Source organism: Artibeus jamaicensis, unplaced genomic scaffold (genome assembly GCF_021234435.1).
Source record: "Artibeus jamaicensis isolate MK-2021 breed Jamaican fruit bat unplaced genomic scaffold, CSHL_Jam_final scaffold_537, whole genome shotgun sequence".
Lineage (NCBI taxonomy): Eukaryota > Metazoa > Chordata > Mammalia > Chiroptera > Phyllostomidae > Artibeus > Artibeus jamaicensis.
In genome coordinates this window covers 34,321,755-34,347,509 of record NW_026522047.1, presented here as the reverse complement: position 1 = coordinate 34,347,509, position 25,755 = coordinate 34,321,755, and the positions used below count along the sequence as shown (strand labels likewise).

Here is a 25,755-nt window from a genome sequence, read left to right as displayed (position 1 = left end):
AGCGGTCACCGAGTCCTGGGGTCTGGCACTCGGCTCTGCAGGTATAATGGGGTTTGTCAGTAACTGCTGGGCAATTAGTTTATAGGCTCACCTACACTAACCCAATTCTCAACAGACTGACATGTCAAACAGAATACAAGTGTATTTATTTGTAAAAGGTATGTAATAACTTTCCAGTGGCCTCAATCTTGCCCATTATCAGGGTAGCTGACAGACCAAGTTCATAATCAGGATGCTACTTGTTGAAGAAATATTTGGAACAAAAGACCTGGACAAACCTAAGGGTTTTTTATACAGGTATTGGAAAGCCTTCTGAGTGGAATGCATTTTCCAAGTGACCTGAACGTTGGGGACCTCCAGGAAAAGTATTCTGTCCTGTGGAAAGAGTTAGGTAATCAGCAGCAAATTCTCTGTGTCTTGTCTCCCTTTTCCTAAACAAATTCAGATCACTTGTCTACTACACCTCCAAACATGTTAATCCCAGTTTTCTTTAGATGAGACACAATATGATTCTCACTGCTTTGTTTTATATTCAGTCATTTTCCCGAACCTATACCTGGTGCACCCTCACTATCCCAGTCATCTCAGTCCCTCATTACGAACTCTCAGAGATGGTTACTGATGGCTGATCTCTTTAATTATGTGTCGGTTCTTATTACTTCCTCTGATGAAATGATTTTCAAGTTCTGGAGGCATTTTAATATACACGTGATAACTTCCCACAAGCTGCCTAGAGGCAAAAACATGTCCCCCGCAGTCCTGCTCAGCACCAATTATTCCGTTCATCTGTGGAAAGCATTTGTAATGTGTTTTATTTATTTTGCCTCCACACCCTCCCACCTTCCTGGAGGGAGGTGAATAAACCACCCTACCTCTCCCGGCAAGAAAGCACTTTTTCACCCGAGGTGGGCCATCTGTTTCTCCTAACGCAGCTCTGCTTGGACTTGAATTGAATACATCTTGTCCCAGGCATTTCGCCAGCTGTAGGCTCCAGGAAATGGAGCAAAAAAAGTGGTTTCCTTGTGATGTCAGACCGTTTTTTTTTAAAAATGCAACTTGCAGAATTAACCTAAAGGAAATTGTGCATCACTGTTCACAGGAATGGTTCAGAACAGAAAGTGTCCCAGAGTAACAACCAAATTGTATATGGATTTCCTAAGAAAGCTCATTGAGGCAAGTCAGTGCATCCAGCAGTGGGCCTGATTAATGCAGGGGAAATTGAGTACTTGCCTTGGACCCAAAATAGGCCCCTAAGCTAATGGTTCCCAACCCTTGCTGCAGATCCAATTTTCTTACAGAGTTTTTACTCTTCATGCCTTGGTCCCACCTAACTGGCTGCTTCTGATGCCCCTCATGTTGAGAACGATTTCCCTTAAGCCACTGGGGATCAGAAACCTCTTCTCAAATTTCAAAGCTATTGGGGGAAAAATTACCCAGGGCAGAGTGTCAAAATGTATAGACTGCACAGCAAAAGAAATGATCAACAAAATGAAAAGACAACAGAAGGCAAAAAATATTTGCAAATCATATATATGATAAGGGGTTAATATCTAAAATCTATTTAAAAAATCACACAAATCAGTAGCAGAAAATCCCCAAATAATCCCATTAAAAATGGGCAATATGATTAAGCAACTCCACTTCTGAGCAGGTATCTGCAGGAAACGAAAACACCACGTTGAGGAGCTTTCAAGCAGCATTAAGTTACAAGAGCCACATGAAAATGACCTAAGTGTCGCCAGTGCAGGACGGGATGAAGAAGTGGCATATTAATACAATTCATCCATGACAATGAAGGAAACCTTGCCATCTGTGACAACATGGTCTTGTGCTAGGTAAAATAATCAGACAAGACAACTACTGTATGATCTCATTTATGTGCAGAATCTTAAAAATAAATAAATTCATAGGAAAAGAAATCTTATTTGTGGTTACCAGAGGTGGTGGCGGGTGGAGGTAGGGGTGGAGGAATTGGATAAATGTAGTCAAAAGGTACAAATAAATAAGATGAATAAGTACTGGGGAGGTAGTGTACAACGTAACTATAGTGAATACCATTGTGTGGTCTGTTTGAAAGTTGTTTAAAAGAGTAGATCTTAAGAGTTCTCATCACAAGAAGAAAAACTCTTTTTTCTTATGTCCACGTGAGATGATAATTACGTTAGATAAATTTATTTCACCAGTTATTTTACAATATATGTAAGTCAAGCAATCATGCTGTATACCTTAAACTTATACAGTGCCATATATATGTCAATTACATGTCAAAAACAGTGTCAATTACATGTCAAAAACCTGGAAAAATGTGCTCGGGCTTCATCCAGAAGGTTATGGACTGTGAAAGCCACAGTAAACTGCGGGTGGTGTGACGCTCAGCTTGTTTTCTGATATTGTTATTCAGAGACTCAGGTTTTGTGGTAAGTTCTCAGTTACAAAGAGAAAAAGGCTCAGTTCTTAGCTTGGCAACTGCCAGCCACTTAGGCCGACAGAGGGGCACTTTATCCCACTTCAGCTCAGAGACAGCATCAGCAGGGGTAACACTGCTTGAATGACTTTAAGAGACGAAACAAAATCAGTTGCTGCTTCCAGCAATCAACTTCTAAATATGGGAGCCATTTCGTGGAGCTGAGAGACAGAAGAAATGGTAGATATCGTGAGATAGCAGAGCATTCATGCTTTGTTCTAACATACGTGGGAGGAGACTTTGAGACTCTCCGGACTACTCAGAAAGGACTGGGCCATGGCTGATATTCTGCTAATATATACTGGCATGGTGCTACTACAGGTTAAAATATAGAAATACTGTCCTGATGGTTGGCATGTCCTGTTAGAGTGCATGCCATGGAATGACAATATCCAGTAGCCACTGTGTAGGTGGTAGTGGGATTTGCGACTGGTGCATCTGGACCTGGGGGCATAAGCTGAGCAGGCCAAGGTGGTGGTCAAAGGGCACACGGTCCCTTCCTGATGCTCAGGAGGGGTCCAGGACTGGCAGGAGTGATGGGATAGGCCTGGCTGGTGGCAGTGTTGAAGGTGAGTGTGGAAGCAAAGGCCGTCTGGGTACCGGCTGTGTGAGAAACACTAGCATCCAGAATGGGAGGGACAATCCACCTGCTCATCCTCCCACTGCAGCCTGTGCCTGGCTCCAGATCTAATGGTCACTGATTCGATGGGGAAGTCTTTGGAAGGGTCTGGTGCAGTTTCCCCCTCAAAACTGTAGCTTAGAAGCCCTGGCTGGCGTAGCTCACTGGATTGAGCATGGGCCTGTGAACCAAAGGATCGCAGTTCGATTCCCAGTTGGGGCAAATGCCTGGGTTGCAGGACAGTTCCCTGTTGGGGACATAGGAGAGGCAACCATACATTGATATTTCTCTCCCTCTCGCCTTCCCTTCCTCTCTAAAGATAAATAAATAAAATTTAAAAAAACTGTAGTTTAGAGACAAGCTGCTTTTAGTTTTATGAGAGCTTATCAAATATAAGATCACACCAGTAACTTTTAAAATTAAATAATGATTTAGAAATTAGAGTGATTTAACAACCATTTTACCTTGTATCATATAGTAAGCAGTTTCATGGCATATAGTTTAGAGAATAGAAAGTATTTTAAGTTTTTATCGATATACTGATTATTTATATATTGGTTACATTTATTTATAAAACTGAACTTGCTGTACAAGTTGTTAAACGTCACGCTGAGAGTGGGCAATGTGGAACTGGGGGGAGTGATTCAGCCGGTGGGGTTTGAACTGGCTTCACCGCATCCCTGTCCTCCGTCCCAGGCTGGTCTGACTTGGGCAAATGTGGGCTTCCATTTGATTTACAAGTGAGATGTCTTTACTGTTCTCATATTTTCTGTATCTTCAGATGGCTCTTTTCTGAAGCTGCAAGGGACAAACTAGGCAAAAGAAACGACAATGCTGCCCTGGCCAGGTGTCTCAGTTGGTTGAACTGTCCTCCTGTGCACCAGACGGTTGCATGTTTGATTCCTGATGAGGGCACATGCCTAAATTGCAGGTTCGATCCCCATTTGGGGCCCATATGGGGTCAACTGATGCATGTTTCTCTTTCACCTTTCCTTTCCCTCTAAAATCAATGAACATAGGTGAGTATTAAAAAAAAAGAAAGAAAAAACAAATAAAATTAATGTTAGGTTTTCGTAACTTTGCCAAGACAATAAAGGGCAGAAGTTCATTCATTAAACAAATAGTTGAGAACCAGCACTGTACCAGGCACATTATAAGCACTGAGGATACATCACAGAATAAAATAGACAAAAATTCCTACTTATGGAGCCAAGAAGTGATTGTAGGTGGTGCTCATTATTCAAAGACAAAAGGGAAATGAAGCCCAGGAGAGAGCTGTGATCTCACTTCAGCACCGGCTCCTGTGCACTCCCTCTGCCCTCCTTGGCTTAGTCCTAGAACATCGTGATGAGCATCACAGAATTAGAGATGACCGTTCTGAGGCAGTGTGGCAATCCTATGGTGGGCACCAGGAAAGGACCCCTGCTCCTTCGTCATGCCTTAGTATCTAAATCTGCCATGCAAAAAGCATTTTCCAACAAGTGTTTTTTGGAATCTAGTCCCTCAAAATGCTTGGCTAAAAAAGGAAGGTTCAGTGCCTAAATCAATATGGCAAACACTTCAGCTCTTAGAAATTCACAACGAACTGGCATATTAAATATAACCTGTATAACCTCCAGGAGTTTTGGATTCAAATTCTGGGCACCTGTCTTTATTTTCCTAATTATTTATGCCTTCATAAAGTACCTCTTAGAGTCTTCCCATTCCCCGAATTGTCCAGGAACCCTGGGAACTTACTGATTGCAAGAGAAGCAGTCTTGTTTCAAAGTATCATGTGGGTAGAACTGATTAGTTCATTGAAAGTTCTGATTTTGATCACTTCTGCATGGTGCCACTGCTGAAGGCTAGTTCCGACAGGCTCCAGTGAATGAGTCTTTGTCCTGACCCAAGGATGTCCTTTCTGCTGCAGAGCCCTGTGTAGGCAGGAGGGTGTCACTGAGGACACGGACTCTCCCAAGCTGACAGCTTACTGGAACTATGCTCACACAATCGGCTCACTGTTCCCGGAACATGACAGCTTTGCCCAGGTGCCCAGGTGTAGTGGGGTTTCCAGCCACAGCTACACACTGTATCCAGAACACGCTGTCTTCCACAAAACCTCGAGGCCCTGGTGTTGAGCCTAAATCACTGAGCCAGACTTTCTCTCTTTTTTCTTGGAGGAATTTTAATGTTTTTTTCTACCAGCAACCTCTTTCAAGGATATCTCAGTCAGACAGAAAGGTCTAATTAAGTCGAATTAGATCTTTCTAATTCAAAAGGCCTTCTCTCAAAAGGAAAGAAAATAGAATCTTGATTCCTTTTCTCCTTGAGGATACTCGGCCCTACATAAATTTAATTTGGCACATGTAGTAAGTTTCAAATCACTACAAATGTTTCTGAGTTGGGATACTTAAAAGTCATTGGTTATGAATAATTGGCCTAACTTATTTATTGGATTTCTTCCTATTTGAGAGGTAGCTAAAATCTGGAATGATATAGAGCATAATACTGATAAAGTTTCATTGGAGCAAAGGATAGAAAGAGATTCTAGTATATTGGAGGCAGTTAAGTATCTGAAGGGCCCCCTGTCACATGGGAGAAAGAAGGGCAATGAAGGGGGTAGAGGGAGATTTTCCCTATTGTAATTTTGTATATTAAAAGGTGCATTACCTATTTACAGAAGCAATCTGATATAGCATTAGGTGTGTTCTCCTCCAGAGAGAATTAGACTCCCAGGAATTCCCTCCTGAATTCATTCCAGTAGAGAACCCTAAAACTGTCCAGGCTTCTCCGTGGGCCAGTCATCTGTCAGTGAGCCAGGCTCCTATCGGAGAAGTCTCCGAACCTTTTCACTCAGGGAAGAAAACCCTTCCATTCACCAACATGGCTTTAAACTCATTAATTTTGGAGCACAAAGAGAGCCATAATTTCTACAGAGGAGAAATACATTAACAAGTAGGATATTCTTAAACCCCTCATTCTCACTTGTACTTGGCTTTCTCCATCTTCTCAAATATTTTACATCAAGTGCCTTAAGGCATAAAATAAAATATAGCATACACTCTTAAAGCTTTCTTGATACCAGGATATTTTATATTCAGCCTTACTGGACCGATCAACGCAAGTCACTTGGATACTGTGGGAAAATAAAGTGAAGATTCAGTAAGGTGGTAATGGTGTGGGGGCAATTTTTTTAAATCCATCTCCAAAGAAGGAGCTTCTCAGAGACAAAGACTACCTTACCATTTGATAGAAGATAGTGTTATAGAAATGCTTTTTTAAAATAGAATTGTTATGTTTTAGACTTTGAGTGACATATTTTCCTCTTGCTCTAATACATACCCATATCCTATGGAATAACAGGTTGTTTTTTAATAGAATTATACTGTATTAAAATACATCCTGTGTTTAGAGGTGAAATTTCCAGGGAAATCTTTTCCATTTCTTAGTATTTTGTGGCATTTTATGTGTCCTCTCTGATATGTAGGCACATGAAGGGAGCTGGTCTTAGTTACCCAATACCGTGTTGTATTTATTGCTTCAACTGGCAAATGCTTTTATTTGCATCTCCAAACATGTAATTTTTAACATGTTTTATTAGTGAGGGAGCAATAAAGGAACAGTTTTGCAGCTAAGTTAACACCCATAAATTTCCCTGTTTGTGATGTAAAAGAAATGGCCACAGCACACCATAGGTCTGCTCATATTTCAAAGAATATTAAATGTAAATATTTCTAAAGTGCTCTTTACTTAAAGTTCTGTTATTTCATAAAATATTTATGGGTTCATTGTTTATTCTCTAAAAATGGTGCCTGACTCTGAGCAGGTTTACTATGCAAAGGTGTTTATTATTTTTTAATAGCAATATTTAAGAAGCCATATAAAAGCTGGATGATTACAAATCAACAATTACGATCAACCTGAAGGCTAAATGTTAAACAGATACTGATCAACTTATTTGAAACTTATCTCCATACAAGACCTGCAGATGAATGTTTACAGCACCTTCAGTCATAATTGCAAAAACTGTGAGTAACCAAGATGTCCTTCAACAGGTGAGAGAATAAAAACACTGCAGTATAGCGCTACCATGGAATATTATTCAGTGCTAAAAACAAATAAATTATCAAGCCATAAAAATAAATGGATTACTCTTAAATACACATTGCTGAGTGAAATAAACCAGTCTATATAAGATACTTATTTCATAGTCCAATTATATGACAGTTTGGAAAAGGTGAAACGATAGGAATAGCAAAAAAAGATCAGTGGTTATTAAGAGTTTCAGGCAGGGGGAGAGCTGAATAGACAACGCACAGGAGAAGTTTTAAGGCAGTGAGACTGCTTTGTATCATAATGTAATGGTGGCTACTTGAATGGTGGATGTGTTTGCCAAAACCGATAGACCTTCAAAGCACAAAGACCGAACCTTAACGCATAAAAATTAGAAATATATATATTTTTAAGAGGCTGGGCATCACAGAATGGAACGCAGAATGTGACGGGACAATGTGACTGTATTACAAATGAAACCACTTCACTGAAGGGTGGGGTGGAGGGAAAGGTGCTGACCTAAGTAACTTTGGAAATTGAGCCTACGAAACAAGTCCAAAAACATTGTACTCTAATTAATAAAATTATTTATCGCAGGACATGAGTTAGTAATTCTGATGTTGCTATACATGTATACAGGAATCGAACAACTAAATAAATGACAGATGGTGGAAGACAGGCTTCTTAGTGTTAGAGCAAGAGGTTGCAGCTAAGAAAGGGGCGGAGGGTAGAAGACTTCATGTAGTGACGGATTAGAGCTGGAGACAGTATAAACTCACAGTTTACCCAATGCGGATATCAATGTTTACATGGAAATATGTATAGACATGTGCACATATGTACAGATTAGATACATGAACATAGTTCCTTGCTCTGTGAGCTGAGATGGCACAGTGGTAGCCATGAGCCCACCTGGCGCCTGGATCTTTGTTTCTGATCCACTGTCCAACAAAAGAAACCAGGGTTCCTTGGAGAAATGGATTCTACGATTGGAACAGGAAATACATAAGAGAAGCTTGGAGCATCCTGTAGCATCGGAAAGTAAGAAAGTGTTGGGGAAAAACAAAAATAAAAAACACCCGATGAGGGTATATATCAAAAGAAGACAGGCAACACCTAAAAAGCCACCAATAGCTAAAGCTGGAACAATTTGAGCAATAAAAAACATGCTCAATGCATTTTTGGATTATGATCCGATGTGTAAAACAAATACCCATGAGTTCATACTGATATAAATAAACAAATGAGAAAGAATAGACAAACTGCACATGCAGAAGGATTCAACATTTATGCAGAAGGTCGGCTCTCAAAGAGGTGGAGCATAGTCTTCCACCTCTTATGCGAGGGTGCACACAACAGCTTTGTTCCAAAAAGTGCAGTGCAGAAAGGGAGAGGGAAAGAGTAAGTTTACAGTGGACAGACCTGACCAACACTACCTCAGCCAGGGTATCAAGGTCCCTATTATCACTGATGAGTCATGTTCATTGCCTGCACCCTTGCTATGATGTGATGAAGAAAGCACTTTAGCTGTGGGGTCTTTTTATCAAAAACACACACTCCAAGTTTAATCACAAGGCAAATATTAGACCCATTTCAATTGATGGATATTCCACAAAACACCTAACCAGTACTCCCTAAAACTTGTCAAGGTCATCAAAAACAAGGCAAGCATAAGAAACCGTCACAGGGAAGAGGCACCTGAGGAGACAGAACAGATAAATGTAATGTGGTACCCTGGAGGAAATCCTTGAAGAGAAAACAGGACACTCATTTCTCAGTAAAAACTAAGACATGATGGGATCTAGTTAATAATGTATCAATATTGATTGATTAATTATAACAAATGTACTGCCTGAATGTAAGATGCTGACTAACAAAAGAAAGAGGGCGTAGGATATATAAGATGTTTCTGTACTATTAGCAATTTTTTCCCATAAATCTAAAACATTTTAAGTGTAACCCTTTATTTTAAAAAATGATATTGCCATGATTGGGTGGCTCAGTTGGCTGGGCATTGCCCCACAAAGCTAAAGGTTGACCGTTCGATTGCAGGTTAGGCCTGGGTTGTGGGTTTGTCTCTGGTTGGGGGTATGAGAAGCAGCCAATTGATGTTTCTTTCTCATATTGATATTTTTCTCACTCCCTTCCCCTCTCTCTAAAAATAAATAAATAAAATCTTTAACAATTATATTGAGAATCATACAGTCATAGAAATTGAGAAATGGAAGGAACCATGAAAAATCAATTAAACCCTTTATTTACAAGGGAGAAGACTAAGGATTTATAGTAGGATTTAGCAGCCTGAACTTTGGAGATGGCCTTGAAAAAACAGGGGTGTCTAGCTGCTGAACTACATTGTCAGTGACGCTACATCGATCGTAGTATATAGTAGACACTCAATAAATGTTGAATGGTGAATAATTCCCCCAAACCTACTCCCATCCAAACATTTAAATCCATTCGCTTATTTATTAACTCATTCATTCATCAAGTATCTACTGAGTGGCACTACAATTTTACTTCTAGAATTATAATCACCTTGAAACTTTATCCAAAATGACTGACATTTTGGCAATTTTCCATATCTGACCTTGTAGGAAGCTCTATTTAGCTGTTTCAAGTTTGTAAGCATCCAAGGAAGAATTGTTTCAAGCCGAGTATTAACAGAAAATAGATGGAGGAGACACATGAAGGGAGTGATGACTCTAAGAGGCACTGAGAATACATGGGGTTCATTTTACATTCAAATGATAGGTTACGATCTTTTTGAACAGCATTATTATTCTAGATTCTCCACTCTCATACTACTACCTTCACCATGTATTGAAGAAAGAGTCTAAGAGCATAGTTTTATTTTTCTTTCCAGTTTCAGCTGCACAGTTTGGGCCAAGATGCCTAATATTTTTGAGCCTCAGTTCCCCCATTTGAAAAATTACTTTATAAAAGAATGCTGCTTGCATTAAATAAGCCAACATTTCTAATGTGTTTGGCATACGTGGCAATGACATTATTATTACTAGTATCACTACTGTTAATGTTATCATTACCAACCAACCAGATGCTTGTACCTGTGAAAACACTTTGGGAAGCTTAGGGCAATAACTCAGGATCTACAAAAGAACACATGTTGGCACACTTAATTCTTTTGATCTTTCTAGGTTAGATAAGTGGGTCATCTCCAACAAACCACAAAATTATTGTCAGGATCTAGGCTGTGATTCTATTTGCTGTCAGTCCAATGCCTCTTTTAGACTTCTAAGGAAACTAAAGGGGTTATTTTCAAGTTCCTTTCCTTCTTAACACACTTTGCTCCTGATGTTCATCTTACTAACTTTGTTGCTATCATATTTAAAGACCATATTATTTAGGGTGCTCACAACCTCTATGTAATAAATGCTGTGTAAAAATTCAGCACTCTCAGTGAACATCAGATTCTCCATACCCAGGTAGATGAGGTCCTGTGTTTGCTGTTCTGACTGAAAGGTTCTGGGCAAGAAGACTCCGCCCCCTGTAATCCTCCTTCTCAGGCTGGCTGGCTGGAAATCCAGAAGTTCCCAAGTACATCGGGCCTCTGAAACTGCATTCCAGTATGAATGCTTATATGAAACAGTTGCCGCCTGGCAGATGCAGCAGTACCAGCTCAACAGCTTATAGGAGAGCTCCTTAGTAGTTTGGGTGGTCGGGTTTATCTTGTTCAACCCAGTTCCAAAAACCATTTTCAGCACAAATGTTCCAAGTTCAAAGGAAATCTTAAAAGAAACTTTAGTTTTAATTTTAAAAAAAGGATATTCTTACTGAGATCAAAAACAATTAAGTTAATAAAACAGGTTGTTTTTAAAACTAATTTTAAAGGAATTTTAAAAGGTAATTTTATAGCTCGGTCTTATTTTAACAAACATACTGTGAATAAGTTTTCCATTAGCATAGTTATTAGACATTCCTTTGGTCAAGGACACTCACGTAAAACAGGTCCTGCCTCTCTCCTGGAAGAACCTGGGAAAGTCGAAACCCGCTGCTGCTCCTCCCCACACTGCCACTCTCAGTGACTCCAGAAGGACTTGGGCCTGAGGGAAGTGCGAGAAAGGGGTCAAGTACAGAACGCAGGAGCTGCCGATTCTAAATCAGGTCATATGCATGAGCTCTCAGGTGGAATGAAGGGAAGAATTTATGTCTTCCCATGATTTTTTTCACAAGTTTAAGATGCGCAATGTCTAAAATTATTTATATCTAATAAGACATCTCCTGAAACTTTATCTGATAGGAAGGATTTGAAGGTTTTTGTCGTTTGTTTGTTTTTCAGGAAATCCTAATCAGCATGCTTTTCATATTTAATACCAATACTTTTAATATAATTAAAAGTTCTAGATCAAATATTTCTCTACTCATGAATTGTCTCTGTCACCAGTTTGTGGGGCTTTCCTATTGGTAATGAACCTGATTAGACATAAGAATGAAAACATATCCCTGTAGAAATAAAACATACACACATATGAGGGGGGGACTCCCCCAAATGGAATTTATTTATAAAAAATTATATATTTATTCTTACATGTTTAAACTTCAGTCACCTTCAAAGTATGCTCTCCATTTGATACCATGCACTTACCGAGATGTTTTTTTCCACTGCTCAAAAACAGCTTTTGAACTTTTTGATTTTGATGCCTTTTAGTGCTTCTGCCATTTTTTGTTTCACCTCTTCCACATGGTAAAATGTTTCCCTTTGAGGACTTTTTTCATATGGGGAAACAAAAAAAATTTGCTCAGGGTGAGATGGGGTGAATAAGGAGGGTGGGCATGGGCGCCATGACATTTTTGGGTCAAATACTGCTGAATACTCAGCACAGTGTGGACAGGTTTGCTCCTAAGTCACCCATCATGAGATGGGCAAACACATTGAAAGTGTCCTCAAAAAAATTCACTGATGCTGAACACAGCCTCTCACAAACAACACCAGCTGGTGCACTGATACAAATGGGTTCCCAGAATAATCACTTAGTGGGGGAGGCCTGTATACTACAAGGGGTCTGCCAGCCAAAACATAATTCCATTTTTGGGGGACCCGCCTTATATATAGGGTATAACGCAAAAATATAGCAGGGCATGTTTTCTAGAAATCTGGACTGTATGTCTGAATAGCCTTACCTACCTCTTATAAAAAGGTTTACTGTGGGAGACTACAGAGCTGTCTTAAAGAGACAGATGACGTCCAGAGCAACATAAAGCAGAGTTCAACAAGAGGTCTGGGCAATAGGCCATCAGGAGAGGAAAAAAATAAAACAAAATACCTACTTTTTTTGTACTCCTCACTCAAGGATATGCTTATTGATTTTTTTTAAAGAAAGAGAAAGGAAGAGAGTCATGGAAACATTGATAAGTTGCCTCCTGTATGCACCCTGACCAGGGATTGAACCCACAGCCTAGGTATGTGCCCTGATGGAAATCGAACCCACAACCTTTCAATTTATGGGATGACACTCCAAACAACTAAACCACTGGGCCAGGGCCAAAATACCTAAGTTTTTATACACAAGAAAACACACCGTTGTTTCAGATTTGAACCCCAGCTTGAAAGTCACAAGGGCTGCCTCTGCAATTGCAGGACTTGGTTTGCAATTCAACTGCTTCTCAAACAGGCAACTCTGTAACAGGATGAAGAGCAGCGGGCATTTTTAAATTTAACAATGTTCCAAGATTCTCCCTTGAAATAATGGGAAGTCCAGCTAGTAATAAGTAAACATTTGACACACAGCAAGGGACTAGGAAGCCAAGGTCTAAATGTGCTTTTTAGTGGCATTTTTTTTAAGCAAGGAGGAGCAGGATCCAGAGGCACTGGACAAGTTAGCAGGAAGCTGTTGTGTGCCACCTGCGGCAGGCATGTGAGAATCACAGTGCTGGGCCTGTTACTGTATGGATTTGAATCCTGCTGAATACAAAAAACAAATCCACTATTTTGAACAGCTATGCATTAAATACAAGGAACAAAATGAGCACTGCAATAAAGGAGACAAGGGAGAATCAGACACGCAGGGAAATAAGAGTAAAACAAAGAAAAGGGAAAATCCATCTACAGGAGAGTCAATCTGTGTTGGCGCCTTACTTCTGGCCTAGACTGCCGTGGAGTAAACAAGTTGGAGGGCTCTCAAGATGCAGTGAAAGCTGAGGAGTCTCCCTTTTCCTCTTCATACTCACATGTGTCTACACACTTTAGTCATACAAATAAATTAACCCTATCTGGAGCATAATGGTTATTTAGAAAGTATCGTAGGACAGTCATGTATAAATACGCAAAGGAAATGTTGAGTCAACGGCATGCATGCCTCTCATCTCTTTTCTTGAATTCCACACTATTTTTCCCAGCTCTAGTAAAATAGAGACCAGAGACTCAGTCTCTGTCAGGGCTGGTAATTGCTTCTTGTTTGGCTGGTCTTCCCATTTCTTTACGTCCCTCCAGACTGGGGTGTGCAGGTACGGCTTCTGCAAAACGGCTGTCGGCAGGGGTCTTCCACTCACCTCCATCCATCCTTCCTGAAATGTTCTTCCTTTGACTTCCATGACAATACTCATCTAATTTTTCCAGGACTTCTTGTTCTTGACTTATCCCTTAAATGCTAGTGCATCCTAGGATTCTGATCTTAGCACTATTCTCTTCTCACGCTATAATCCATTCCAAGAGGCACAATGGCGACCATCTTCCAGGGACTTGCCACTTTCTGCTTGTGTGTGTGAGATTTTGGGCACGTTATCTAGCATCTGTGAGATTTTCTCATTGATAAAGTGGGACTGATGATAGTATCTACCTCATAGGGTTATAAAGAGGAATAAATGAGTTCAGACATGTGAAGTACCTGGTACACTGTAGGAGCTCAGTAGCTTTTAAGCTACTGAGTCATGGCTTTTGCCATCATTTAGTTGAATACCTCTCTTATTTAGTTGACATTTAGTTGATTCATTCTAACTCTCTAGTCCATACTTTTTTCTGAGCTCTAAGCCAATTTAATCAATTGCCTACTAAACATTCCCAATTGCACCTGGGGCTCCTTAAATTCAACATTCACTCACTCCTGCTCCAGGCAAAACTGCTTTTTCTATTTTTTTTTCTCCAAGATGAAGAACAGCGTCATTCATCCAAGGGTCCAAACTTGTGAAATTTAATAAAGTCGCCTACTCTTCTCTCAACTACCTCTACCCTAAATGTGAAAACCTACAGATCTTTACAGCTTTGCTTCCTAACCATCTTCTCCCCTGAATTACTGTGAGAACTCCCCCTCTCCCTGCCTTTACTCTTTCTTCCCACATCATCTTCTTTCACATTGCAGTCAGGCATCAACCCTTTTAATGTTTTTCATCATCTTTCCATTCATCTTCAGAATAAAATCCAAAATTTTTAGTACAATACATGAGGTACTTCATTAACTTGTCTCTCTCCATCCCTCTAATCTTGCCTTCCACCATCTCTTGTTTCAGGACACAAAACTACCTGTAATCCCCGAACTTGTGGAATCTATCTTCCACCATAATGTTATAACAAGGGACCTCGATGGTAAGGAAAACTTGGTGCCAAAACACAAAGAAACTGGAAGAAGATGTATCAGCTACTTCCCTATATCATATTAGCCATTTCTCCTCCACTTCCACCTCCTCCTCCCCGTCTTTTTTTTATCTCCCCCTGTCTCTCTGTCCCTATTTCCCTGTCTGTCTCTGTCTCACACACATACATGCACTCCTGTGCACACACACATTTCTCATGAGGTACACATCACTCTCTGTGTTCTTTTAAAATCCCTCAGGTTTTCGCTTTATTGCTCCATGCCTGCCTCCCTGGGGTTCTTGTATAGCCTCATTATTTCCCTCAGTAAAGAAGCTGTTTAGTTCGTCTTCGCCTGGTTTGTAAAGACCCAAGGGACGCGGTTCTTGCAGCCCGGTCTTCCACTCCCCTCTGCTGAGTCTTGGCCCGGGCAGCATGTCTGTCAATCCCAGGCGAGAGACAAGGCAGACAAAGGTTCACTTGTGAAGAACCTCCTTCCAGCACCTCCTCTCTTCTCCTTCTGCCCAAACTCACCCAGTGAGTTGGAGCATTTGAAAAGACTCCTCTGCCAAGAAGACCAAAAGGAAAGAAGAAAAGGGTATGTAATTTTTTCTTAAAAATAATTTGATGTCCTTTATTGTACTCTAAACTATTGCTATAGAGTAGTATTTATGTGTTGAGTCACAAGAGAAAGACAGACAGAGGGCTCTTCTAAAGAGATGATGTATGTGCTTAAAAAATGCTTCTTAGGAAAAAGGAAAATAATCAGATTAAGAGAACAGAAAATGTACATTCCTTAACTGGGAAAGTCACTTAATCATAGGTTTAAAAGAGGCAGAGTCCTGTGTTAATTCTCATTAATGCACATGCCCACTCTGCATCTGGTTCCACACAACAGGATCTGATTATTCCACCTCCCAGGACTGTGTGAGGATGATGATATATGTAAGGTTTTTTCATGCAGTTGCTATATCTCTATATTATCTACTCAACATGAACTGCAAAGTTTAAGAAAGCAAATGTTTTTGCTTTTTAAAAACCCAGATTCCTAAAAAGAAACTGGTGTAAATGTGTGATACAAAGAGGGAATTCATTGAATTCATCCTTGGTGCCCCCCCTCGCATGGATCATAACAGAGTCTGTACTGTTAAGATAAAGGGAACCTTTTTCCCCATTGGGGCTTATAAAATTTTCTCTTTAAAATTCCTTAACTTAGTTTCACAGTGTATGGGAAGCTCTCCTAAATGCCTGTCCTTTTCTCCATGATGATCAACGGTGGCCAGGAAAACAATGGGAATGATGCAAGACTAAATATTAATATCATCTTCTAGTATTCTCTGAGGTACCTGAAGGCAGAGTGCCTTCAGGGAGGATATGGACTTCTTTTTTTCCACTGATGAATATCTTTTGGGCATTTGGGCTGATCTTGTCTGCTTTAAAGATGTTTGAAAGGTTTATCTACTTTCTAATACCACGTTGATTCCTCTAATGTACACTTGGAGAGGTTTCATTTCAGAACTCAGTCATTCTAACACAAACCTCTTCTATCACAGTTAATAAGAAGGAGGGAGAATTTTAAAAATATAGCAGCAATTTTTATCCTCTAAGAAAAATGATGGAAAACATCATAGACTGGACAGCAGTTTTAATCTCCTCCAACTATAATTTTGATTTTAAATGTCAGGTTCTGGGCTGTAATTTTCATTTGCTTTTGCAGCTTTGCTTCTCCCTTGCTGTGTTTTTGAAAGAAACCTGAAAATGGACTGTCCCTTCTGTCTAATTCATCAACTCTGTTTCATTCCACTCTTTTAAAAAAGACCAGTTCCCAGAATTGCCATCAGCTGCCTGTATGAGCATTGCACCATAAATGTCTCAACATTTAAACTGCACAGCCCTGTTAGTTTTGGCCATTAAATGGGACAATTTTAATTTTTATGTCTCCATTTAACTCCAACCATTCAAAAGCCTGCTAGTGCCAAACACCCTCACACAATCAAAATTTGCAATTCCCTATCTACAGGATGATTGCAATGATTTATTGCTTAATTGGAAACATTTTGCCTACAATTCTGTATGCTCTGCATTGTTCTCTTATTTTATTTTTTTAAGATTTTTAAATTAAGTTATGCTTTTAAATATTATGTCATTGATATTATGCCAATTTACTCAATATTGGGATAGGAAGTGTATTTGCTTCAAACTTGCCAAAGTCATTTCATCTTGTTGAAACTTGAAAATATATGGTCTGGATAGATTGTCAAGGATTGAAATTGGTGTTTTCTAATGAAAAAACAAAACAACCAAGTGCATCACAGAAACATACTGGTTCAGACATTGTTCCACTTGCTAAATAAGAGTTAAAGCTATTTACCTGCACTTAAGTAAAGGAAGAAGGGAAGACTTGAGTTCAAACTATAATTTCTAAAGTGTTAAAAAAAAAACCTACCAATAAGTGCTTGCCAGATGTGGAACTTTCCATCGTAGTGTGTGACTGAGACTGTGACAGAAACACTATTTTATATTTGGCATGAACATAGTCCAAAGAGGTGTGTGGTATGGCAGCGTACCCACTTACTTTCTGCAATTTATTTTTCACTCCTCCACTGAATGTTTTTGGAATACCTACTGTGAGCCTAGCATTGAAACAGACACTCTGAGAGAGGCGCAAAGGAAAAAAGAAAGAGGTTACAGTCCTTGCCTTTATAATGCTGGCATCTTCTCTTCCAGCGTTATAAATGTTGGCTTGCCTGAGGCCTCAGCCCGGTGCCTCTTCTCTTCTGAATCTATACTCACTACCCTCATAGTCCCACGGCCATAACTACTACCAATAAATAACCTGATGACTCATATTCACCTGCCTATCAACATCTTCACTTTGTGTCTAGTAGGCATCTCAAACTTAAGTCATCCAAAAATTTACTCTTGCATTCCCACCAAATTGCCTCCATTCAATTCTTTCTCAGCTCAATACATGCCAGTAGCATTCAGGTAAAAAACCTAAGACTTGTTCTTTTCCTCTTGCATCAACTCTCACCAATAGCCTCTTTTCTTCTACTTCCAATCTTTTCTCACCACAACGCATCTTCACAAAGGTAAAAAAAAAAAGATTTTTTAAATACATAAATCAGATCATGTTACTATTCTATCCAAATCTCCCAATGGTTTCCCAATATACTCAATAAAATCTAAAGCCCTTAATTGTGTCCTATAAGGACCTTTATGATCTTTCCAGATCCTCCTTTGTGGTTCTAGGTAAATTCATAAAATGACCAACTCACTACATGGCCAAATGGCTTTTGGTAAATCTCCCACTTTTGACTGTAGCCATATTCTCCATATGAATAACTAGCTTATGAAAAATGCTGATAATGACCAGACATTATTTAGTGAAATTCACAGTTCATGTAGGTACAATTTATACATAAGTACTATGGAATAGAGAGCAGGGAGCTGTTTAGCATGGCATAGGCTGGATCAGGGAAGGCTTCTTAGGAGAGACGAATTTGGGGTTTGTCCTTAATGGATTATTGGGTCAGATATTAATATAAAGGGAAGAGATTAGATGGAGCAACAAGGAAGGGCACATGTGTAGGAGTGAAGAGATTACAGGTCTCACTGCCTTCCAGTTCTGCCATAATGAATGATTTGAGGAGATGTGCAAGGAAGACCGGAGGATTAGCCCTAAGAAGGTTAGGACCTTTTAGAAAATATGAAATGATTGTACACTCCTGCTCAGGATTGAAAATGTGTTTTCAGAGAAGCATTCGTTAATACTATAACATGAGCCAACCACTGTATTAGCCATCAGGCATGTGGCGATTTAAAAAAAAAACAGATTGCTCTTGTGAAGCTTCCTGTGGAATGAAAATGATAGATATAAAATGAGTAAACTCACAAATATATAATTCAAATGGTGATAAATATCAGCAGGAAAAAGAAGAAGACACTATGAAAGAGTCAGGTTGAAACTACTTCAGACTGGATGGTCAGGAAAGTCCTTTGAAGAAGTGATATTTAAACTGAAACCTGAAAGTCAAGAAAAAGCATTTCTTACAAAGAGGGCAGCATACAGAAAGATCCTAATAAGGGAAGGAAGACTTCCTTTTAATTATAAGGAAATAAATACTCTATACATCTTTATTGCTATCCTTTTTTAAATGGGTGAGTTGGGCTATTTTCTAACAAAATACAATGATCATGATTAACTCAGGAGGTAGAAACTATGTAGTATTTGGCATATATTTATACTAAAAATTATTGTTTATCTGAAATTCAAATTTAATTAGGTACCCCATATTTTATATGGCAACCCCATATTTTAACAATATTAAATATGGTGATCCATGTAGATCAGAGACACAGGACTATAAAAATGGTCATGGAATGCTAGTGTATAACTTTTAATCCATCTACTTTTATATAGCAGAGAGTAATGGACACACTGAGGAATAAATCTCAGTAAATACCAATCTTTGCGATGAGTTTGTCCAGACGTGCCTTGGCCATCTAATCACTTACCTTTCCTCCTTTTTTATTATCTTTTGAGCTTCAGCTTCCTTATCTGTCTTCTTCACTGTTTATAACCTCTATCTGATTTGTCTTCTACCCAGTTCATAGCATTTTCCAACACCCTGCCCTGAGCCATCTCAATTTCTCCTTCTCAACACCTTCATCTATGATACCCAAAAGAAGCACAACAAAATGTTAACAGTCCTCTTTACATTGAAGGCATAAAGGAAATGCTAAAAAAATGTTAAGTTGAACCAAATTACTCCTATTTTCCTCTCTCACATAGTTACTTAATGACTTTATCAGTGAATCCCAGGTTGGTGCTGTTCTCCAACTTCCTCACTTTCCCAAACGTGGCTGCTTTTCTCTGACTTTCCCCGTGAGTCTGGTCTTGGTTATGGGCAGAGAGTTTCTAAGTCACCTGAGGAAGTATATGGAGATTTAGGGCTGAAGACAAGAGAATGATTGCAGTCAATAGTTTAGTAGCCCATTTCAGATAGAACAAAATATACAAGCATCTTTCCAGAAGCAGGAAGGGCAGCCTGAATGGGTCCTCGTTCAAATCATAAGGGTCTTATTTGTTATATTTTGGGACCCAATAGCTACTTACCTGATTCATGAGATGGGAGTCAGAGGAGCCATAATTCAATTTGGAAAAGGAAGTAGAGGGAGGGAGAAACACAGTTCTGAGAATTTGGTTGAAGTATCAGAATTACTAGAATACCACACAGTTCACTCTTAGAATCTACAAGATTTGGGTATCTGTCCTTTATAGTCCTCCAAATAACTCCAAATAGTAAAAGTAATATAGAAAGTTTTGTGTTGCTCAAAAGGGAGTAACAAGAACCAGGTTTATCCACTCCCTTGAAACAACAACAACAACAACAGACAAAATTCGTAAAACAACCTTTGCCAAAACACTGGCTTTTAAGCAAGGTTGGACGCTCATTCCTGAGAGATGGGAAACACACAAGGCGAGCCCTTCAATCTCCCCCTTAGTAGATGCATCTAACTATTGAGAACTTTATACCAAAACTTTCTTTCAACAGTATTGTTTTCCTTCAAAACAATAAACATAGACAATAAACACATCCATCTTTCCCCTTTTTTAACACTCTACTGTAGGGAAGATACTTTTTGACACCTGTCAACAAGATGAAACCTGAATGGCTGTGCATTCTGATTCTGCTCCTCTACTATCTTGTTAGCCATTCTTTACTAAAATAGCCTCTATTCTTTTCACGTTGAATAAGGAAGCAGAGAGGACTGATTATACAGATGATGAATATTCCATAATTGTATGTAAATACTGTACTTAAAGACTTATCTCTTAGAAGAGGAATTAAACTTGTTTGGTGTGACCCCAAGAGTTCAAAGTAGGACTGGCGGATAGTAGCTACAAAAAAATTCACAGTAAGGGAAACATTGGAATTATATCAGTGAAATATGTTGACTTAGTCAATAATTAATTCCCCATAACCATAGGTATTTAAGAATACATTACATGTTTATTAGGGAAAATTCAAGCTACTGTTTTCAACTGAAGGTATTATGAGTAATCTATATAAGAAGTTCAGCAGCCCTGGCTGGTGTAGCTCAGTGGATTGAGCAAGGGCCTGAGAACCAAAGGATGGTGGTTCTATTCCCAGTCAGGGCACAAGCCTGGGTTAAAGGCCAGTTCCCAGCAGGGGCCAGTTCCCAGGAGGAGACACATGAGAGGCAACCATGCATTGATATTTCTCTCCCTCTGTCCTTCCCTTCCCTCCTAAATATAAATAAATAAAATCTAAGAAAAAATAATAAAATTATTAAAAGAATAAAAGTTCACAATATCACTAAAATTTGCAACAAAATGGGTCATAAAATTAAAAATAATTTTGGAAGATTTGAAAAACTTAATTGAACTATATATATATCTATAGAGTATCATCTGTCAAAGTGAGGATACATAGGCTTTTGGTTTCCACCAGGGTGGGACCCAAGCTCTTTGTCAATGTTGTTAGGATATACAAGGTCAAGGGCCACAATACTTGATGATGCTTTGTCTAGAAACTTGATCAGAATTTTTATCACCTTAAAAACATTTTTTACCTACTGAATATACAAAAATAAGTACTTTGGGTATTTAAAATGCGAATTCTGGGTCTTACCACCACCTCTTCCCCTCATCCAGCATTTCTCATTCAAAATTTCTTTGTGGAGCCGAGGCATTTAATTTTTAACAAATACTCTAAGTGATTCTTATTGTAGATTGTCTCTAAACTACACTCTGAGAAACACAAAGAAAAGATGAACTCCTTTCTACCAATGAGAACGTTAAGAACTTTATGTTCAGGTGAATTACATCTTTTAAAAAAACAACAAACACTGATACTTTTGATTTTTCTTCTCTCTCAGAGCCAAAAGCCAAAATGAAAGTTATAGTACTTGTCACCGTCGGGCTAACCCTGCTGCTAGGAGTCCAAACCATGCCTGCAAATCGTCTCTCTTGCTACAGAAAGATACTAAAAGATCGCAACTGCCACAGCCTTCCAGAAGGAGTTGCTGACCTCACAAAGATGGATGTAAACGCCCAGGGTCATTTCTGGGATGGAAAGGGATGTGAGATGATCTGTTACTGCAACTTCAGCGAATTGCTCTGCTGCCCAAAGTAAGGGGATATAATCGTAAAATATATCGCTATGAAACACGTATAAAGATTCCTTTTTGACACCTTTATAATGATTTGCTAAAAATAATCACCCCTTTTAGTAAAATCCTATTCAAATCTCAGCTATTGTCTAGAATCATTTTCATTGTGTATGGAATGGAATGTTTTTCATTTAGAAACAGAATTTGGCAGATTTTAATAAAACAAAATGAAGTCCAGAAAATCAATAACACTCCAATCTATTAAAATCTAAATTCCCTATCAGATTTTACCACAAAAAAGTCTACCAGTAGTAGTGGTCAACTTCCAGGTTGATATTCTAAACCAATTTGAAAACTAATAAAAGGCTTTAGATAAAAGATTTGGGTGAACAGGATCAAGTAATTAACTGGACAAGAAAGGTTGGTAATGGTCAAAGAAAAAATTTCTAGCTCTATGTATGAGTTAACTAGGAATAAACTAAATAAAAGTTTTCCACTGATTTAGAAAGTTGATATATTTTAATATAATAGAAAAGTCAATAAATATTTCTAGCTCTTGATTTTAAAATCGTCTTTACTCGGTGACTGAGGAACCTTTCAAATACTATGATCTTGGCAACTTCATACCTAAATTAACTTTTTCAAATTACCTTTAATATGTCATCATATTTTCATTTTTCTAAGAAACCTGTAAGGTAGAAAGGGCAGGTAGAACCATCTTGTCAAGGACAAAGTACAGAGAGGTAAAGTGACGGGCACATCCCCCATAACTAGTTAATATCAGCACTAACACCAGAACCTAGGACTTCTGATTTGGCCCAGATTTTTATTTTCTATCAGACCCGTTGGTTCTTAACGTGTGGTTCCCAGAACGGCCGCCTCACTATCACCTGAGTTCTTGTTAAAAATGCATATCCATCCTTGGACCCCAGGTGATACCTACTAAATCAGGAACACTGGACATGAGACACAGCAGTTATGACTTAATAAGGTTTCTAGGTGAATCTGATGCATGATAAAGTTTCCGAATCGCTGTACTAAATGATGATATCTGGAGCCTGCATTAATTGACTCCACAAAATGACAATTTTCCCCAGGTCACATAAGTGAAATATCACCTACTATTAAAATACCATGTTTGCCTTTTTGTAAGACTTGAGTCTATTTTACAGAAATGTACTTTTGTTTATTTCGTGATACAATTTTGTGATTATCTGGGTTAATGGATGAGAATGATACAAAAGTAATTTCTGATATCAGATTACCTTTTTCTAAGTAGCAACAAATTTACCTTGCTAAGTATATTTCCTTTTTTCCCCTATAATCACAAATTTGCATTTGTCTCTATTTTTATTTTATTGAGATATAACTGACCTATAGCACTGTATAAGTTTAAAGTATGTGACATACTGACTTGACTGATATATATTGAAAAATGATTACCATAATAAGTTTACTGATAGTTAATACCCATCGACTCATACAGTTACCAAAAATATTTTTTTCCTTGTAATGAGAACTTTTAGAATTTACTCTTATCAAATTCTCAGTATACTATTCGCCAGTGCTAACAATAGTTATCATGTTGTATATTAGATACTAAGAATATTTCTAGTGATCCATAATTATACTACCTTAAACTTTTTTACCATTTTATATTATTTCGTGCATTTTTTCATTACCTTATATGACCTTTCCAATAAGAGTACGGTAGCTTAAAATGCCTCCTTTCCCTGTAAAAGCTGGAATTTATTGACTTTGTAAGAAGTTTTTAATCTTCTGTGTCATCCCTGTAAACTTCCTGGTCCATCTCACTCACATCAGAGAAATTATTTTTTGATCCGATTATAAGGTTTTGAAACCACCTAATCTTTCCTTTTCTTTATAAAATGATAGCATAATATCAATGGCAAATGGAAGGAAAGTAAAAGAATCGATTACCTTCTTGGTCTTTGCTGATCCTGTAGCGAGTTCTCCCACTCATTCTCTTTGTAATTTACTCACCTACAAAAATAGTTGTATCTGAAATCCTGGAAATCACTGTCCGTTTTTAATCCAGAAAATAATAATACATACCTTAGCTTTTAGATAGATTTAACTGACGTTCTATTTTCTTTCAGAGATGTCTTCTTTGGACCAAAGATCTCTTTTGTGATTCCTTGCAACCGTCACTGAGAATCTTCATGCATTCTGGAGAGCACCATCGCCAATTTCCTAGAAACTGCGCTATATCAGTGTAACTGCATTTCTAGTTTCTATCCAGTGCAATAAAGCAGATTCTATAAATTCTTGCTTGTCTAAGACATGTAAACTTTTGTTAAATAAGAAGTAATAAAAATTAATTCGATTTCATTTTTCTCTGTGGACATTGTTGGCACTTGTTAAAAATATTGGCTAGAAAATTTTCATCTATGAGGTGTTAACTACATCAATAGAAGAATTCTGTTCCCCAAATGAATTGCCATAATCCTGGCTCAAAGACTGAGATATTTCAGTTCTTAGTTGACAGTTATTGACTATCTAATAGTTAATGGAAAGAATCATATATAAATTGAGATTCTTAGAAGGGAAACTAGAAGTTTCCTAGTAAGAGGGGAAAAGAAAGCCAATATTTGAGTATATTTTATGCATGGCACCTATTTTAAGTACATTTTCATTTTACTCTTTTAAAACTAGCAACAACAAAAACCTTCAACTATTCTTATACCCATTTTTCAGATGCTGATTCATTTAAGACATTTGTTAAAAATCAAGGCAAGAATTTGAACAGTCCTCATTGTAAAGCCCATATACTATACACACTCACACACAACAGTAGCATCCTTAAAGCTCTGATGCATATCCCCAAAGTGTCAATTTTTCTTGAAAATTGCACATATTAAGAAACACATGCAATAAGTGAGAATTAAAAAGCCAAATGAAATTTAAAAGTAAATGAAACAGATGCCTTCAAAAACATTTTCTGTTTGTTAGAGACAGCTTTGGACTCTACCTCCTCCGTATCTTAGGAGGCGTACATTGGCTAGTGGCCATCGGAGGTGATTCCCGAAAGTCCTTCATGCAATAAAAATCTACTAAATGCTTGCTAAGTGCCAGCTATTAAGATTTGGATGTATATAATGAGTAATAAGGACTTGCCTCTTAGAAGTTGTATTTTAACGAGCATATAACATTTACAAACAAATTATTATTTATAAATGTGAAGCCTTCTATAGAAGAGAGGTGTAAGGTGCTATATAAAAAACTATTGTGCCCTGGATGGTGTAGCTCAGTGGATTGAGCACAGGCCTGTGAATCAAACAACTGTGGTTCGATTCCCAGTCAGGGCACATGCCTTGGTTGCAGGCCAGTTCCCAGCAGGGGATGCATGAGAGGCAACCATATATTGATATTTCTCTCACTCTCTCCTTCTCTTCCCTTCCCCTCTAAAGATAAATAAAATCTTTTAAAAAAGATCTATTGTGCATAAAAGTTTGAGAAGCACACCTGTAGTAAACTTAGGAGATAACGTTTTGTGAATAAAAGTGACATTATTTAATGGAAATAGATCCCTGGAGGTCCCTGATCTGTTTCTGAAGACCACACACAGATTTGTTCAGTGTTACTGTGCTGGACCAAACAATTTTGGCGTACTGGGAATTCAGTTCCTCTTAAGATCTGCACAAACATAAGTCACAATGTTTTCAGGTAGTGTGACCTCCTACAAAAATGCATGAAGTGGAATTGTTTTTAAAAATAAAATTTGTTGTTTTATCACTATTAGATAATTTGATTTGGCTTTTTTCTTCAAATGACTTCACTGATATTAAAATTGAACTAACTCAATAAAGTGTCTTATATCCTTCCTGGAAGGATACATAGAACAGGTAAATAAAGAAAAATCATCAGTAAACCAGTTTCATTTTCTACTTGGTATAATTCCTCTTTAAGGGAGAAAAATAGGTGGTAAAGATTCAGTATCTCAGCACGAGGGCA

The 25,755-nt window shown here is 38.3% G+C and overlaps 1 protein-coding gene across 1 annotated transcript; it reads left to right on the top strand.

Moving 5' to 3' along the window:
• The first annotated feature begins 334 nt into the window (after positions 1–334).
• Positions 335–24,078, top strand: SCRG1 (stimulator of chondrogenesis 1). Its single transcript, XM_053658590.1, has 3 exons — positions 335–391; positions 21,547–21,799; positions 23,901–24,078. The coding sequence occupies exons 2-3, from the start codon at positions 21,561–21,563 to the stop codon at positions 23,953–23,955; spliced, it is 294 nt and encodes a 97-aa protein (XP_053514565.1). The 5' UTR covers positions 335–391; positions 21,547–21,560; the 3' UTR covers positions 23,956–24,078.
• Positions 24,079–25,755: the final 1,677 nt, after the last annotated feature.